This window comes from Convolutriloba macropyga, chromosome 15 (genome assembly GCF_964194025.1).
Source record: "Convolutriloba macropyga chromosome 15, txConMacr16.3, whole genome shotgun sequence".
NCBI lineage: Eukaryota > Metazoa > Xenacoelomorpha > Acoela > Convolutidae > Convolutriloba > Convolutriloba macropyga.
This window is the reverse complement of record NC_134482.1, coordinates 34972323-34992077: the sequence shown is the minus strand read 5'-3', so window position 1 is coordinate 34992077 and position 19755 is coordinate 34972323. Positions and strand designations below refer to the sequence as shown.

Below are 19755 nucleotides of genomic sequence, written 5' to 3'. Positions count from 1 at the left end.
AGTACCACTTTGAGACTTAAAATAACTTTTTATGACATCAACCCTCAGTCCCACAATTCTAAAATTTAGTTAATTCAATATTTCCAAAAAGTTCCCAAGATAAATACAAATATTTCACGTGTCCTCTAGAAACATATCAAATCCGAATTCACAAATCGAATTAATGACTTTAATCAGTCTATTTTTTTCACAGAAGTACACTCTTAAACTCACTCGTGTGAGATCACATGAAAAATCGTGTGTCGGAACGCGATTTTTCGGGATAAAAAAGACACACGATAAATCTGGCTTTTACATGATTTTTCATTTAAATTTACAAGAATTTCTCGGGTTGGGCATCACGATTTTTCGTGTGATTTACATGAATTTTCATGAGAATTTTTATGTAAAATCACACGAATTTTTGTTTTTTTTGCACACGAATTTTGTGCTATTTCACATGAGTTTTCATGTGTTTAACACATGAGATATTGTGTGTTTCTACATGAGAAATCACATGAAATTTCATGTAAATCACACGAAGGCCTATAGATCCCAGGAATTTAAATTTAATTTCAAATTTTTCTGTGCAAGTTTTGCAACGCCAAAAAATTATATTACTTTAATTTGGATTATGCAAGAAACCAAAAAAAAACAAATATCAAATATTAATCGTAAGAACTTTTTTTAAAAAAGAAACCATACCTCCCTTAAATCGAGTCAGAAACACGTTCTTTCGGTTTTAATGATTGAGACTCGGGGGAATCTAGTCTCTCTTCAGTCTATCAGAGAAGAATCAGCTTGACGGTGTGTTTACGTATGTGTGAGAGGGTGGGTGGGTCGGTGGGTGGGTGGTTGGGTGGGTGGGTGTGTATCAATGAAATAAACAAAAAATTTATTTATTCTGATAGCGCCTATGCTAGTGGTTGGTAATGAATTGAACAAAATATGGCAACATTATTAGGCCATCAGCGCCCCTAAAAATTGAAGTGAACTACACGTTGTCCATTTTACCTCTTTATTCCATAAAAATATAAAAACTACATTAAAGTATGGGATATGGAGACCAGGGTACGATTATTCTAATTGTCATATACTAATAAACCACATATTAAATTTTTTTGCAGAATGTTGGAAATTTTGTAAGTTTCTCGAGAGGTTTTTAACACGCGTTGTCACACAAGAAAACCTGGTTTCTGAGCCTCAGAATTGAAGATGTGTTACAGTAAATGCAAAATAATGCGCTTCTTGTTTCGACGTATCGTTTCTGCGTGAAAATGGAAAGAAAGCAGTCAGTTATATTGTAAACGTTCTAAAACTGTGTCAGTAGAGAGTCTCAATTAAACAGATGAAGCCCACGACAAGAAAACAAGGAAACCAAATTGAAGCTGTGCTGAGATTCAATAAGCGCATTACAAATTTATTGGCAGAAATTACGGTTCCACTATCCCTTCGTTCTCCCAACATCCATTTGAAAAAATATATCCAAATTTTGTTTTTTGTTCCAATTGCAAATTTTCAGTAAAGATGAGTGGAATATTTTGCCTCTTGGCTGTCTTTTGTCTCTCCGGGCCTTTGATAGAGGGAAAGCCGGTCTCAAAAGAAGGTAAGCAAGTTGAGTGCAATTTGATGAAAAATGCAATATGCATTGCTATAAATCGGAGAATAAACAAGAAAATGCGAATCAGTAATGTGCACACGCACAAACAGTTCAACCGGATCATAATTCATAACAAGCTTAAAAACTGTCTTCTCACACATTGAACACATCCATAACTACATAATTTTTTTTTGTTTTTGTGCCTTGTTTTAGGCAACTGTTAGCGTATTATTAACGCGATTGACGAATTAAGAACTCGCTAACTATTTTTATTTTTTTTAAAAAAACTAATTTGATCAAAAAATCACCAACTGTAACAGTTATCTATATATAGATAACTGTTACAGTTGGTGATTTTTTGATCAAATTAATTTCGATTATCCGACGCTTCTCACAACCAATACGGATTACTTCTACGAAACCGAAAAAACCCACGCTTCATACAAGCAAAACCGATGAAACCAACAAATAGCGACGTTTCGTACGCCATTTTTTTCGGTATGTCTTAGCTCCTGTCTTTTCATAAATTGAACGAGCCAAAGTCTGGATCATAAACTTTTTCGGTCTTTCTGAGTCTTTTCATAAATCGAACGAGCCAAAGTCTGGATCATATCGCATTTTGGTCTGTACGGGTCTTTTCATAAGAGTTCTTGAACGAGCACATAAACGCACCAAAATTTTGAACGAGGCAAAGTCTGGATCATAGGCATTTTTGGTCTGCCTGGGTATTTTCATAAGCAAAAATAGTCTGGATGGGTATTTTCATAAGGACTTTTGAACGAGGACCTCAACCTGGGTAACCAACTGATTTTGAACTGACCGCTTTTTATGCAAAAAATTGTGTAAATTGACAAAGCTACAAAGCCTTGTTTTAGGCAACTGTTAGCGTATTATTAACGCAATTGACGAATTAAGAACTCGCTAACTATTTTTATTTTTTTTAAAAAAAATTAATTTGATCAAAAAATCACCAACTGTAACAGTTATCTATAACCAACTGATTTTGAACTGACCGCTTTTTATGTAAAAAATTGTGTAAATTGACAAAGCTACAATAAAGAAAAAGCTTTGTACTCTTTTGTAACTGCTTTCAACTGTTGATGTGCCATCAATTAAACTATGTTTTGGCGAAGAAATAGAACTGTATTTTTAGTTTTCAGAAAAAAATGATTGAAACCATCTCACTTTTTCCTAATAAATATTAAGTTTTAATTTTAGAACAAGAGTTCTCAAAACTGAATCACCAACCTGGTCGAATGTCATCCCTAAAGTCCTGTCATTTTGTTAAGAGAGTGGGGTAAATTTGTCTATTGGGGGAAATTGAAGTAAAGAGGTAAGAGTTAAAATAATCCCCCCATTCTTACATCTCTTTGGTCTGTCAAGGGGATAAATTGATGTAAGAAATTGGGGGCACTTTCTCCTTCAACCCCTCACTTTTACATCATTTTACTATAAAGATGTAAGACCAAACGATGTAAGAGTGGGGTGTTAGTTTATTTTTACCCCCCCCCCCCCTCTCTCTACCCCCTCACTCTTACATCATTTCAGCCCAAGAAGATGTAGGAGATTTAAGCTGCATTTTCCTAAGAAATCTTCCCATTGCAGTCCCACTATTACATCTTTTTGGGTGGCAAAATTTGATCTGGGCAACTACGTACGCTGTTTATGACCTGTTGACTCTCAACAATAACAACAATAGCCAATTATACGTAGAATAACAAGTAGAGAGCAAATAACAATTAGAGAGCAGCTTGTTTAAAAATCGACGGACTTCAACGCTGAGAAGGTAATTCTTCACGTTTTCGTCCGAAAACACATATAGCAGCGGTGATTTTCAGAAAAATTTGTTAAATTAATTATCGTGACAATCTAAGAAATATAACTTATAAACTGAAATGTTTACTTGCTAAAAACAAAAAATTTGTCTTCTTATTGTAAACCATCAGTCCTTCGTTTATCACAAGTTGCAAACTACAACAGCGCCATGTAACATCAAAAATGGCAATTTAGCAGCAAAAATTCTGATTACGGTGATAGAGTCACGGTAATGGATTGCTTTATTGTCAATTCGTTTAAAAGAATGTTCCAGGTTCTCGAAAATATACAATGAAACACTTTGATGTTGACCTCCTCTTATTTTTCCATTCTTCCAGGCTAGAAATTGGTTCTAAAAAAATTTTTTGTGAACATCTCATTTTTAAAATTGTTTTACGGAAGACAAACTATAACTTCATTTTCACATTTTGTTTTTCTATTTTTAAATCTACATTTTAAAACTGTCAACATTACGCAATGTGAACATTTTTTTTGTACTCTAGGTTGTTTTCTCTTAGTTTACTCTAGGTTATCTCTAGCTATTGTTAGCCACATTGTGAGAAACTCAACGTACAATATAAAAGATTGAAAGAAAAGGCGATGGCTGAAGCACGCAAGATTATTTGTTTGAGCCAAACAATTGATCACTTTTTCAAAAAATCATGATACTTTTGTAGCTGCAACTGTCTATTGTCATTCTATTGGCTTATTTTCTTTTGATTGCCGCTTTACCATATGTTGACGTATTTATGAAATCAAATCAAAAACACCATGAAGCCTTCTCATTTTATAAGGACGTATTTTAAGAATGTTTTATGTGTTCATCTTCTGTAGCGAGCTAAAAACTAACAGTTTTTGAATAAACATGTAATTGATTCTAAAAAAAAATTTAAATTCCTGGTTTGATTGATCTCCTTTGAACATGTAGGTCATAATTTAAATATAGTTTTCATGGGAGTGTCAAAGTATCACTAAAAAGTTGCGGTTCTTATGATTTTTGAAAATTAACGATAGAATTTGGGACTAATTTTTCAAAGATTTATATGGTTTTTTAAATACCCTAACAATGCAAACCAATAAGTTTGCGATAAGACTGATGGACTAAATTTACAATCAATCCAGTCAATTTGATCCACAATTGTAATTTTTTTGAGTCATTTTTCTAGCAAGAGATTAGGTAGAAGACGTGAAGAAGACGTGAAGAAGACGTGAAGATGACCCTGAAGAAGACGTAAATATCTCTAAAAATATCCAAGCGACCAAACCAGTTGAACAAATCAAAATAAAGCTGCAATAAAGTGTGCAACCTTTTTTAATTAAAATTAGAACAAATATTCGCTAGTGATCAATACTTTTTTTGAATGATAATCCAAGCAGTAAACAGAAAAACTGAGGAAGAAGCAAGCTAAACAACTAAAAGTTTATAAAACTTTTCAGTTTGCAAGTAGAAATCAATGTCACAAATTTAGCGCGCATCTTATTCAACAAAAAGTATAATTATATTTGACCATATAATTTATAACAAGTACAGCTATCGCAGTAAAGATTTTTAGTCATTTTTTTCCTGTATTTTATTCCTCTATAAAAAGTGAAAAGAAATTGGAGGAAAAAGAATTGGAAGAAATTTAGAGGAAACATATAATAGATAATGTCTGTCAAAATTGACCTCAGTTGTTTAAATGAGGTCAATTTTGACAGACATTATCTATTATATGCAATGGCAATAAACTCCACTGCCCCAAATGTGGCCGAAGATGAAAAAAATGAAACCCACTGTTATCAGGTAAACATTAAAGAATAACTGTTTTCAACTTTCCTTTATCTTTCTTTAACTAACGCAGCCATTGTCTTAAACTCTGATACAAGAAAAAAATAGCTGGGTTTTTACAGTGCCTCTATAGGTGAGTTTCAAGAAATCTTGGCAAATCACATCTCACAACTGAAACAGTTCATATAGATTTTTTAGTTGGATTATTTGACGCCGATTCATTTTTTAGAAAGAAAAGACATATGATGCTAAAAAACAAAAAAGTTCCATTTTCATGAGCCACACAAAAAAATTAATGTTTGCCAAATTTTTTTCAGCTGAGGAACACAGTTGAGTGACTGCTCTACTAATTATTTCTTCCTTTTATAACTGGAAAATTGAAGATTTTCAACAAAAAGTTTTAAAAGTTGATATTTTGTACATTTTTTGACCTGAAAAGGGCAGCAATTGATATTGAAATGCTGACATTGCTCGGCTATGGACTTTATGGACAAAATGAGTGCGTTCCTTATTTTGTTACAAAAATTGATTTCTTGAAAACTAGAGAATCCAATGAATTTTACAGATTTTATTGATTTATCGGAGAGATCTGCTAATAGATCAATATGGCGATTTGGCTTGGTGAGATTAAAAAACTGTAAAGTTGCGCGTATATATACCCATTAATTCTGCAAAAAATAAAAAATTTATTGAAAACCAATAGTGTGAGTCCTAAGTTGACCAAAACAGCTCTCTGCAAATTTCCTGAAATTGATTAATTTTCCAGTAGTATCCCAATAGTGTAAGCACTTGGGTATGGGAAAATTTGACATGAATTAACTTAAAGTTACCAACAATGAACTAAACCAGTGCCGATGAACAAAGTAATGATCTTGTCAGCTGATTTCTTTAATTTCGTTACTCTGAATCAATTTCACATGGCATTACATTGGTAAAGTAAGTGAAGTAAACAATTTTGATGTTGACTTTCAACTCGTTCTTCAAAAATTCTCAGTTTCCTCTTTTTTCAATATTTTTGATAGTCAATCAAATAACACGGAAGAAACCATGTTAAAAAAGAAAACATGATCATGATCATAAATAGAGAGAGGTTCCTTGAACGAATTATTCTCAGTAAAACGCTGTGTTTCTAAACATCGCAATTTCATGCGTTAACTCGAAAGTTAAAACTTTGATAATTGCAAAGATTTCAGAGTCACCGAAGGGATAGTTAACCATTTTCTCAAAAATGATTGCAAAAATAGAAAAAATTCCTGCTCGGAAACGGTGGCAACCAATTTTTCAAAATTGAGTCTAAAATGTATGAATTTGCTTAGATAAGATTTAAAACAGAAAAACTTCAATAATTTTAGCAAAAAAAGAAAAAGTTCAGAATTGGCTATTTTTTTTTACTCAGGAACAGCGATAATCAAAATCTCTTAAGACCATGTCAGATATAAAGTAAAATATGCTGATTTCACAAGTTTGTCAACAGCTTAGCTACCTATTGATGCATTATATATTTTAACTCGGAGTACATGTTTGAAGTTTTGACTGCACAAAAAGTGCTAAAAGATGATTATTTATAGTTCATTTAACCGTTTTACAGAATCAAGCAATGAGAGGAGACAGTTCCAAGATAAGCTAGAGGACACAAGCTCGGGGATCGGAAAAATGATTAATGGGATCGCCCACTTGTTGGGAGATGGAGATGTTGTTCCCGGGGGTCCTGACGGGGAAGAGAGCGAAGATGACCATGGAGACGATGAACCCACAGAATCAGGAGCATCTATATATAATCATCCTCTTCCCTGGATGGCCTTCCATCATCCCCCCTACTCACCTTACTCACCCCCATACTCACCCTATGCACCCCCATACTCACATTATGTAGCCCCCTCCTCACCTTATGCACCCCCATACGCAGGCTACCATGTTCCCCCCTACGCAGTTTACGCCGGAGCAGGATACGCATACCATCAACCAGCTGTGACTACCACCTACCATCACAACCCTTCCACGACCTATCATGCACCCCCATTCCCCGCTGCACTCCCAGCTGCGCTTCCATCATTTTCCGGAGTGCCATCTGGACTCCCATCTGGGTATGGATACCAGGCAGTTCCCTGGGGCTACAAGTTGGTGGAGCCCGGCCCGGTTGCAACCCATTTCGAGTACCACCACGGTGATGTGGCACCAGCAACACCAGCACCAGAACCAGTAAAAAATATGCTATTTTGTAATTATAGTATCCTGAAATGGCGCGCCAAGGAGGTCCTCTCGCTGGACTCGGGCCAAAGACCAGGGTGCAGTACAACCCTAGAGCAAAAACTAGCAAGAGACTTAGTGGTCCTTTTCATATATGAGAATGGCCAATTTTTGGACCTCTCAATCTTTTAAGGGAGAAAGCATTTGGCTCTGGTCTGTCTCACTAGAGCCACACAGGTTTAGACCTCGACTTATGAAACGTTTCATTAATTCTAAGAGAGAGAGAGAGAGAGAGAGAGAGAGAGAGAGAGAGAGAGAAAGAGAGAGAGAGAAACAACACTGATAACAAAGGCAGGGGCCGCTGCCTTGCTAAAGTTGAGGTAAAAATCTTTTCATGGGTCCAGCGAAGGTTCATAGCAAATTCAGATCCATCACTGTCTTTTCATGGGTCGAGTAGGAGCCTTTTCACAGCAAAATTAAGGTCAAGCACGATCACTTTGCGGGTAGAGCAAGACTCCTTTCATAAAAAAAACTTGAGTCTTTTCACATGTCCAGGAATTGTTTTTTTTAAAATCAGTATTAGTCTTTTTCACTTTTCCTGGATACGGGAGCATCCACGAAGAACACCAAACTGTCATTGCATCAGGCAGTCCAACCCAGAAAATCGTTGAACTTTTGCCGAGAAAAACTAACATTTCAAGATATTTTAGATGTTCGCTCCCGCTACAATCGTTTTTTAAAAAAGACTACAACAAAGTGTGTTCGGTCCGATGAAAATGTAGATTCTCCTGAGTCTGATCAGAGACATTGGGTTCACCCGCATTCTTTGAGAAGTGTTGTATGTTGTAGAAAATGCTTTTAAATCAACCACCTTTCATGCTCTGGCCAATGTTTACTGTAATGGCTTGATAAAAACGTTACTGCTTCATTATCTGATGGGTTTGGTTCCGCAACAAGACAAACAAACTTCAATTAACTTTATTAAAAAAACACAACTAATCATAACAGCGGACGTGGATGGGATTCTAATAATATTGTACTAATGTATAATCTGGTCCAAAAATACATCATCTTTACCCTAAGGCCCCCGACCGACAATGGATGGCTAACTATAAAACTTTGAGCAAAAATTGTCACTGTAATCTTTTTTTTTCAAATGAGTAAAACAAAGTGTGGTTGGTCAGAGGGAACTGATCAGAGGCATCGGGTACACCCTCATTTTTTCAGAAGTGCTGTACGTTGTGAAAAATACTTTTCAATCAGCCACTTTTCAAACCCTGACCGACGTTTACTCTAATGGTTTTTAAAAAAAAATAGGTTGCTGTTTTATAATCTGATTGGTTTGGTTCTTCAAGACAACAAACAAAATTCCTTAAAACTTATTTCAAAAACCACAAATGACCTTAACAGTTGAATTAGATCCAATTTTTTAAAAATCATTTTTACTAACTTTTAATCTGGTCCTAAAACTCCTCAATTCGCCCAATGCCAAGCATCCGACAATGGATGGTTAACTTACAAAAATTAGGCATAATTGTTGTTGTCTTGTGAACATTTAAACAACGTCTTTGATCAGCTGTTAAAAAATTACAAATCAAAAAAATTTACGTCTTTATCTGGTACCACATTTCGAGCCACAATTAGATATTCCGAGCCCATAGTAAACATATAAATAATTTCTGAGGAAGTAATATCTTTTTTGAAAACAAAAATTTTAACTGCTTAAGCATATGATGCTTTTGCATTCTATTAACGTTCGTTTTCATTCTTTTTATCCGTGTTTCTTTGAGAAGATTATTCCACATCAGAGTGTTTTCTCCATGGCAAGAGTACACCCAGTTGTTCCCTATTCATTTTTCTCACGAGATTGTTTGTTGTGACAAAAATTATTATTACTCATTGAATTTTTTAAGAAAGATAACCTCGAAAATTCGATACAATTGTTTGGGTGAATAAACACTCTGCTCTTGATATATCACTTTCCGTTGAAAGTTCTCTAGACCTCTAATTTTTACCTACTTATTGCATTGCTTGATTTCAAATTTCACTATCAATTTAATGATTGGATTGCTAAACTGCACCGCATAGAAAAAAAATGAAACTATATTTCAAATAAGCGAGTACAATATATAAAAGAACCGCTTACTGTGCTTCAAGCATTTTGAATTTGAAGTTTTTTTGCAATCAACTAATATATGTGATTGCTATAGCCATTGTTGTAAGACTTTGTAAACTTTAATTTGAGGGTTTCAGCACATCGCTATCTTCCGTATTCCCAAATCATTCAAAAAAACTAAACTGTTATGATTTTTTGTTTCTACCAGTAGATTTTCATTTTTTTTTTCATCAGACGTAATTTAATCAAATTAATCAGAAGAAAATCTTAAATTTAATTACATAATACATTTTCTGACATATGCTGCAACAGAAACTCAATGAATATCAAAACTCAACTTCTAATTGAGCTCAATTTCAATCAGCTAAGCACATATTTTTATATTCACATTACATAAAACTCACGCAAATTGAAAAAAACTGAACAAAATCTAACAGATCATGAATCGCTTAAATACTCTTACATGGAATTTTGCCGATGAACAATTCTCGGAATCGGAGGCCTGCTCTAAGCATACAAACTACTGTTTTCGATTATATCATTTTGTACAATAATCCGTTAATGTTTTTGTGTTTGTTGTTCTTGTCGAGAGTTTAAAGCAGTGTACCCAGTGGATTTCTCTGCAGTCAATTAGAACGTCGTCCAGTTGTTTTTGCATTTGTTGCAGTCACATTGCAGCTACCAAGAGCAGGCCTCCGATTCCGAGAATTGTTAATCGACAAAATTCCATGTAAGAGTATTTAAGCGATTCATCAATTCCTCTGGTTTGAGAACAATTTCCCAAACCTGTTACAGCTGAAGATAATTTCTTCTCCCATTTCTTCTGTCTTGACTTTCGGGAGTTAAAAGAGGCCTTTTTCTCTGGTCTCATCTTGATCCGACACTAGCAATGAAATCACCTCGTTGTCTTTTACTCCGCAGCCTTGTTGAATGAAGGAACAGGTTATTCAGCTACATGTACCATTGTAATGGTAGAAGACTTAGAACCCTCGTGTGGGTAAGGTATTTGTTATTGGCGCCACATATCCAATGGAGTACTCTCTTCTGGAATCTCTTCATATCATGTAGGATTGCTCGTACCAATTGGGAACAAGAAAAACCAAACAGGAGAGCTGCTAGAATGAATGAGTTTTAAAACCCAGTTTCACTTGCCATGGTACGGTACCTCGAACGCGATACTTTTTGCCCCAGTATAGAAGACTTGGTAGGTCGTTTCTAGCCAACTTTGAACATAATTGGTCCAGCTTAAGTAATGAAAATAAGGATTACGATTTCATAGATTTTTTAGGATAGTAGATCTTCACCGACGTCCCTGAAGAAAAGTTTGAAGCACTTGCTATCCACCAGTGCCATTCGATTCCTGCAAGACTCATTGGAAATTCCTTTTATAACTGTAGTGAAAACAGTATTTTTAGGTTATTTGCATACACATACTCTTCGGAGAAAACAACAGAGTAAGGGACATTATTAACGTAGATGCAGAACATCAAGGGCCACAGTAAGGACCTCTGAGGTACACTGTTAGTAACAGTTTTCATAGTTGAGCAGATATTATCAATTTTGGATGAGATAGTCTGTGGCTAAGATAGTCGGACAATATTTCAAGGAAGCAGCCATCAACTTCAATCATTACGACGCAGAGGTATACCCCAAAATTTCCGCCTGAGTAAAATTGGCTCGAAAATTAGATACATACAATGAACGAAATTAGGAGAAATCCTTTGTATCTTACTTTTCGCAAAAGGGGTTCCGCCAATTTTGCGAAATTAAGGAACATTCGGAACGAAAAGTAGGCTACAAGACTTGTAGCACGTTTCCGCTCAGTTTAGGTATGTATTATTCGCGCGCATTTTGAGCATGCAATAAGCCCTTTAATAACGATTTAATTGAAGCTTTCAAAGCTTTAAAGTGCTTTAAATACATACAATCACAAAAACTGATTTTTTCCCGAAAAATCCCTCGCACATCAAAGGCTTTGTTTATCAATGTGGGACTGGCCGATTTAAATAAGTAGTAATAAATATTACTAATAAGTAGTAATAAAGTACCATAAGTAGTAATAAAGTACCATAAGTAGTAATAAAGTACCACTAGTAGTAATAAGGTAGGCTTAATAAAATCAGTAGTAATTAAGATAGGCTTAATTGCGGATTATATGCGAAATCAAGCTACATTGTGTACGAAAAATCGATACATAAATGGAGCAGGTGCGTGATACAAGCCGTGCGGAAAATAGGTTAGAAAGTTTGTATTTCGCGGCTAGGATTCGGACACTTTTACGAACACGTGTTGCTAATTTCCCTTCCATTTTGCCGGTTTCTGTTAAAGTAGCTATTTTCCGCAATATTGTTCCAATTTCAATGTATTAACATAGCAAAAACGAACACGAGATACACGCATCGGTCATATCTGCCCGTGACGATTTGGGTATACCTCTGCGTCGTAATGTCTGATTTCCTGTTACTTAAGATTATCGAGCTGATATTTTTTTCTTTGCACGTTTTGTGTGCTCCTTATACCAATACTAAAAGCTGTAGCTTTGCACAAAAATTCTGTATTGTTGGTTGTTTTTACACACTAGAGTAGGAAAAACAAACTGCAAAACAATAACATTCTTTTGCAAGGGAAATGCTGTTGGAATTCTGTTTCATTTATTTGAACACCAAGATAGTTTACAATGTTCTCCTGGTTCTGCCTTTTTGTAGTAGTTGAGGCTGAGAAAAGTGTTCACAATCCCTCAAGCTCAGAAATGTGTTTTCCATTACTCAGTTTATTGTCAAAAAAGTAATTTTCTACTCCAGGAAAATTGTCAAGCTCAACAAAATGCGTCTGATTTTGTTTTCAGAACGTTGTCATTAGCATAGAAATTTGTGATGGTGTTTACACAAAATTCTATGTAAGAGTTTTCAAGGAAGTGGAACCAGCACTGCATCTTGTGGCAAACCGTATTCTACTTCCAAAAACTGGAATATGTATGGGCTGACTTTAAGGAGGGTTGACGATCATTCAAACAAAGTAAGGTGAAAGCTCGCATTTGACTACTCATTCCAAAATTTTTTTCTTTCTTTTGTAATAGAAAAACATAAAGTTGAGAACCAGTAATGGAGAACCAAGACACTGTCAAAAACAGGATGACTGATAGTTATCATTCATCGCTGTCTTTTGTCTTTGCTGCTGCATTTCCAGTTGTGTCTGATACCTTTCAGAATGGTTACTGGTGCTTCAAATCTTCTTTTTTTGCTGAAAGTAGAATTGTTTTTTCTTATTTATGTCGAAATTTTTGAGAAACATTTTTTTTGTTTGTTGGTTTACGCTTATAGCTATTTAATGACTGTTGGTTGTTATAGACTGATAGGTCAATAAAATTATGCTTCTAAAAAGCTGTCAATTTGAAGATCTATAGCTCTCCTTAGGATTTTAGCTATAACTTTGTTTTCGAAACTTTTATAAATTAGAATTTTAAGTGTCAGAAAAATGGCATAATTTTGTTCGAGTTAAATTGTTCAGTCCGCCATAGTCAAATATGAAAAAATACTATCGTTCCATTAATAAAATACTAATACAAGTCAACGGTTCAGTGCAACTTCATTTAAATAATCAATGGATTGCTAAACTGATAACATAAAACAACCTCAGGCGAGATCGGAAGGTTATCTTGCAAGATTTTGGCAGAAAAATGGTTATCTTGCAAGATTCTGGCAGAAATCTTGCAAGATTATGCATAATCTCTCTCCAAGTCAGTTCATCTTTCCACGGTCACAGTGAGCGCAAAGAGATTGCAGGTAGCCATGTAAGCACGTGTCTTAGTCACGTCGAGTTCTGGTAAGATAATTGTCAGTTTCGTTTCGAAGGCATGGAAGTTTGTGAGAGCTTGATTCTCGCATTTGATTTCGTTTATACTGAAAGCAGTTCTGGGGTAAAACACGGAAAGAACGAAACTTTTGTCTAATTGCGCTTTCTCGGGCGATTATTGATTCCTGACTCATTTGTTTCGGGAAATTTTCTGATTTCTTTAAGATGTTCAGATTTTCGATGATATTAGCTGTGTTCCTCGAACTAGGCAATTGTCTAGGTTTATCACGATCTTCTTCGCAAGCCTCATTTTCTGTGTTCGCAGGTTTTGTCACCGCTGTTAACTGGTACCGTTTGGCTTTTTTCGGGTATAAAGCAGTATTGGACTGCGACTATCAGCCTAAATTGCGTAAATTGTGCAATTATACAAAAGTGTGTTCTATAATGGCAATTATCCACGAGTAGAGTTTACATTTTCTGTTACTGAAATCCATTATGAACCAATCCCTTAAAATCAAAAATTGGTCAGTTTCGACTGGAAATTTTACTCAAAATGGACATTATGTTAAGAACGTGTCGAATGTTTAGTGAATGTGTCTTCAGAAACCTGCGCATCCCAAGAACGTGGTCATCAATTTGGATGCTAGCCTTGGCATGAAAAACTTCCCGACGCCTGCACCCAATCCTGCAGCTGCTGGTGCCCCTGCTCCTGCCATTCTGGGAGCTCCTGGAACTCCGGCTACCCCTGGAACTCCAGTTGCCCCAGGAACTCCTGCATCTCCTGCTGCGCCGGCAACTCCTGCTGCCCCAGGAGCTCCCGCTATCCCTGGAAGTCCTGCTGACCCCGTAGCGACTGCTGGTGCTCCTCCACCTCCACCTGCTGGTGCTCCTCCACCTCCACCTGCTGGTGCTCCTCCACCTCCACCTGCTGGTGCTCCTCCACCTCCACCTGCTGGTGCACTTCCACCTGCACCCGCTGGTGCTCCTCCACCTCCACCTGCTGGTGCACTTCCACCTGCACCCGCTGGTGCTCCTCCTCCTCCACCTGTAGCGGTTCCTCCTCTAGTTGTTACCACTCCTATTCCAAAATTGGACAGAAAGATGGGAATGATGAAACCCAGTAAGTACATGTCTAATGTGTCATAAGACATGTACAACAATTTTTGCGACGAGATATACGAACAAATATGCTAACAAAACATATATGTAGTAGCGACTGAAAGTTGAAAAAGAGTCTGCTTGCATTCATTCCTCATTTCTGTACTGATTCACAATTAGATCAATGTTTCCCAATTCTTAACAAAAAAACTTCAGGCAAAAACTAATGGCATTAATTTAAAACAATGCATTCAAAAACCATACGATTAAAATAAGCAAACAGACAAAAAAGGACAGAAAGGTTTGAAAAAAATGAGTTATGGAATTTTGTCTCATCAGAACTTGATCTATTCACGCAGCAAAATTTTATTCAGTTGCCCTCAGATGGTCTTGTTCCTGAGTGTATATCAAAATTTTCTTAAATTTTTGTGTACTGTGGCACATTGATACATATTCAATTAAGTAAATTTAATTTCGTACATAAATTGGCCACAAAAATTTTTCCTCTGTTCCCGCTTTTTGAAAAAATGGGAAAACTTTATGCTAACACCATTTTTTTGCTCAATTTTTGAATTTTTCGAGGGCATTCTAGACCAACTTAAGTGGTATGTGTTTAAAACTCTCTCTGTCTAGAACTTCACTGCAAAGAGCATTTTCACGAATGTTGTTTTGAAAAAAAAATTGGCAGCAATTTTGAACGGCTGATTTTGATGGGTGGTGATTTTGTTCAAATTTTGCTAAAATTTTGTCAAAATTCAGTCAATTCAGACAAAGAGTGGTTAATAAGCGTTTCCTAGAAAAGAAAAAATCTCGATATTTTCTCAATGTCTCTATCTATGACAAAAACACAAAAAAAGCGCTTCTTGAGAAAATTTTGAGAAATAATCAGCAAAATTTATTCATTTCAGTGGAACTGTGACCCATTTCTAACACTTTTTATACTATTTTTTTATCCAGTGTTCCTCCAATTTGGTAAGTTGTAATAGTCCTGATAATCAAGACGAAGAATATTTGAGATCTGTCTTATTTGGTCAATTGTTGAAGATTTTTTGAAAAATCAGTAATAATTATGATGTTTTTCCAAACCAAGACTGAGGAAAACTGTTGAAAGTTATAATTGAGAGATAGCCTACGCTGTCTCAGCAAGAACCATTGACTGAAAAGCGACCGGCAATGGCTGATTATGCAATTTATTTTTTTGAACTGCACTGATTTATGAAAAAAACTGTTTTGACAATTTTTAAACGTTTGGTCACAATTTTGCCCATTTTTGAAATTTCTTGTTTCATCATGAAAATAGCAATTAGTATCAGTAAACAGTTGCAGCTTCATATACTCCGTCAGCTGTTACTTCGTCAGTTTCTTTTTCATATAATTTTCATTGTAATGGAGAGCAGACTTTTTTAAAAGAACTCTTCACCCATTTTAATGAGTTTGAGACCATTTGAAAGTAAAATTTGCACCCTGATTTTTTTATTGAACTGGGTCGGAACAGGAAACAAAAGTTAAACAGCTCAAAGAGCGATTTGTTATTTTTGTACTAAGAGACAGAAAAGATTTTCCAGAGTTTTCGTTGATGTGCGGTGCTATGACTGCTGATTTTACTGTTATCCCAAACAAATTTAAAAATTACTAACACTTAGAATTAATTGACATAAAATTTTGCTGATCAAACAATTAGTCTTTTTGTCCAAAAATTAATGTCAGGTAACAGATATCAATTGCTCGCTAATAATGTATAAGAAAGCGGGCAATAGCTTTGTAAAATGATAGTAAAAGAAACGGATCAAAAAAGAATTATTTTTAAAGCTCAGATGTTAGATTTTCTTGATAAATCCGCACATTATATTGCTATTTTTAAAAGAAATTCTCAGTTAATTTTCAATTCGAGTAGGACACATTCATTTGATGTTATCTATCTGTTTTAAAATAATAGAAATTGAACTTCAGAGTGAGGATTTTATTTCTGAGAATGACGCGAGTCACGAGTGACCAAAAACTTAATCACGCGAATGAACAAAACAACATGCTCCACTAAGAGTGAAAAAATGACGTTATATAGGCAATTCAGCTGAAATTGATTGATTGAATGAACAAAGAGGAGATTTGAAGTGATTGTGACGTCATATGCTTGTAACAAATATCTTGGCGACGAAATTTAAGAAAAAACATAGCAGGACCTGTTCTGAATAACAACTCAAAGAAATGTAAAGACAAAAAAACCTATCAAACTATTTTAAAAAGCAGCTGGTGATAATGAACAAGTCATAAACCAACAAGTCCATGAAAAAGCAGAACACTACAAAAATATAATAACAAATTTATTTTTTAATTTTCGACAAATAAGGTTATCAGAGTTATTCCGTCTTAGTACGATAACTTCCAAAGTGCTTTACACTTTGGAATCTAAGACAAAAACGCCGAACTTAGTGGCAAACCACTGAAAGACGAAGTAAAAAAGACAACAAAAATATGGCAAAAACCTCTTTTTAAGAATTCATTGAAAATGAGTGGAATCATACTCATAGTTCTTTCCTACTATCTAAATTCTTTCCTACCACCTATCGAAAGAAAACAGTATCAACTTCAGTTAATAAAAAGAAGAACCACGTTGCAAAAAAGGCAAAAACAAACAATTACACAATTACGCAAAGGAGGCCAGATCCAAGAAACCATAATTTTTTTTAACGCAGTCGAGTCAAAGTCGCAAAGATTGTTAGCTTGGAATAAAACCATCAAATATACAAAAAAGACTGAATAGAGAGCTGCAATACCTAAGAAGTGTGGCACTAAAAGGCAGAACAATAACAATATATACAAGAAATCGCAAAATCTTTTGGAAGCGTGAAATCTGTTAAAACCTTGCTCTGAATTGGATAATAAGATTAATTCAACATCACTTAAAAAGGCCAAATACATCTATCTTTAATGAGACGCAGTGAAATAAGGAATAGATAAGGAAAAAAGCGGCAGAATACAATATATATATATATATATATATATATAATATATATATATATATATATATATATAAATACATTTATATATATATATATATATATATATATATATATGTACATGTAGATCTATATATATATATATATATATATATTCATATATACATATATATATATATATATATATATATATATATACATATACTTACATATATATATATATATATATATATATATATATATATATCTACATTTATGTATATATACATATATATATATATATATGTATTTCATAATGAGGCTGATTCATAGAACGATAAATAGTTCGTTAGATAAGGAAAAAACCAAAGCTAGTTAATTTTCTTTAAATTTTTGTTGAATTTGATGAAACTGTTTCAGTTCTATTCAAATCAGTAATTTAATTGAATAAACCTCTAGAGCAAGCCGTTGAGATCCCTCATTGATGGTACTAAATAACAAAACAGCAAGGAATTCAAATACGCTAAAATCCAAAAAAAAAAAATCAATTCTATTTTCGAAAACAAATAGCGTCTAAGTCTTGAAAACAATTAGTGACACCTTTGTGGGGTTTAGGCAGCTGGAAATATTTATTTTTAGAATATACTTATCCGCTCTTAAAATATAGTGCAGATAATGGACCGAAAACAGAAGTGGAATTGCCGCACAAAAAAGCGCACTCGAAAATCAAATAAAAAATTTATTACATAATTGCATGAGATCTATCGCGGATTGACATTTTTTATTAGTATTAAAAACAGAATTTGAGACATATTGAAAAAAATGTTGCAAAGTGATAACGGAACATATTTATGGTCTACTTACATGATGATAATCCATGTTTGTGTACACAGGCGGTATGGGCACACAAAAAGTCTCCAACCCGATAGCTGATAGTTGGTGGGATGATGAACCAGCATCCTCACGGTGAGTTAAGCAGAAACTGTCCCGGAATCAATCTTTCTGTTTAGAAGAACTGTATGGGAGAAACATGGGGTTATGGGATAGTGGTGAATTGGGAATTGAAAATAATGATGAAAGCTGCTCAGATAGATCAACCTGAGTAGGAAGCGTACAAAGGCACACTAATATGCAGACGCAGTTCGTGTGTGTGTGTGTGTGTGTGTGTGTGTGTATGTGTGCGTGTGTGTGTGTGTGTGTGTGTGTGTGTGTGTGTGTGTGTGCAGGTGTGTGATTATGTGTGTGTAAAAGAGAATGTGTTCGTGCTATCCACTGTTACAGCATCAAAAATTTAATATGTATGTATTCATCTTTTTGCTGTCTGTCTGGGCGTTTTAACTAATGATAATGATGTGAAAATGGGTGTTATGTAATTTCAAACATCATTTTGGACTTGGACCTCAGCGTAGGAATCGATCTTTCAGTATAATTATCTGAATCTATTAATAATCCAGAAATCAGCCCCCCCCCGTTTCTTTATTCCCATTAGTTACAGAATCTGTTGCTAGCATCTTATTAGCACGTGCTCCTAAGGGGCTCAAAATACATGTGCTCATTAAGTTTGGAGGGGGGGGGGGAGGGGGGAGGGGGGGAGGAGGGGCGAAACAGGATAGATCCAATTCTTTGTCCGAAAAAGCTTGCAGCTTTCATATCGCCTGACTTAAACCGATTACCAAGATGCTTCGCCAGAGCACGTGTCATTACACAGTAAAGCATTATGTAAAAATATGGCACGTCGGTGTGGGGGTGCAAATAATATGCACTCATTAAGCTTGGAGGACTTGCATTAACGGAAAAGATCCTCGGCACACACCGAGGGGGGGAGGGGGTGCAAATTATATGCACCCACAAAGTTGGGGCGAGGGCACAAACGGAATCAATAACAGTGTCCCAATTAAGTGTTAATCATGTACAAAAATAATTGAGTAAACTCTATCATTGATTATTGATGATCCTATACCTTAGAGAGAGTAAAAAAAATTGGGGTCTTTCCCATCATAGCCCCTCCCCCATTATGGTATATTTAACAGGATTGGGGAGGGTGGATATAGGTTATCTGACCACTAAACTGGGGAGGGGGCGCTATAATTGGAAGGACCAAAAAAACTTTGCTATATATTCACTTTTTATGTTTTATGCAGTTAAAGTGATTTATGTTACTAAACCTGCAGACAAAAATTTAGAATTGAAGTTTAAAATTTTTCAGAAAAAGACCTAATTTTAAAATCACTCAGATGATGTACTTAAAATGAACAAGAGCTTTCTTAATTGAACTAAGAATTGAATTAATTGAAATAATTAGCCTAATTGTTGTGATAAAATTTTTAAATAGTTTCAGGGATGAGCCAGCGAGGCATGCTTGATGAGAATGAGATACCTGATTGTGCAGCAACATAAAACGAACTCAATTTGATAAAAGACAATGGCAACATTATTGCACTGAAGGGAGCTGTCGCAACACTAA

At 35.1% G+C, this 19755-nt stretch overlaps 1 protein-coding gene across 3 annotated transcripts in view; it reads left to right on the top strand.

The window, feature by feature from the left end:
* Positions 1–19755, top strand: part of LOC142354753 (uncharacterized) — a 255263-nt gene that overhangs the window by 77268 nt on the left and 158240 nt on the right. The window contains exons 1-4 of one of the 3 annotated variants that reach the window (XM_075407135.1): positions 1356–1585; positions 6751–7361; positions 13861–14377; positions 18185–18616. In XM_075407135.1, the coding sequence (XP_075263250.1) occupies positions 1507–1585; positions 6751–7361; positions 13861–14377; positions 18185–18261 (1284 nt within the window). In that variant the 5' untranslated portion in view covers positions 1356–1506 and the 3' untranslated portion in view covers positions 18262–18616. Of the gene's footprint in view, positions 1–1355; positions 1586–6750; positions 7362–13860; positions 14378–18184; positions 18617–19755 lie in introns of those variants that run through there. The other 2 variants (XM_075407136.1, XM_075407137.1) reach the window with 2 other exon arrangements.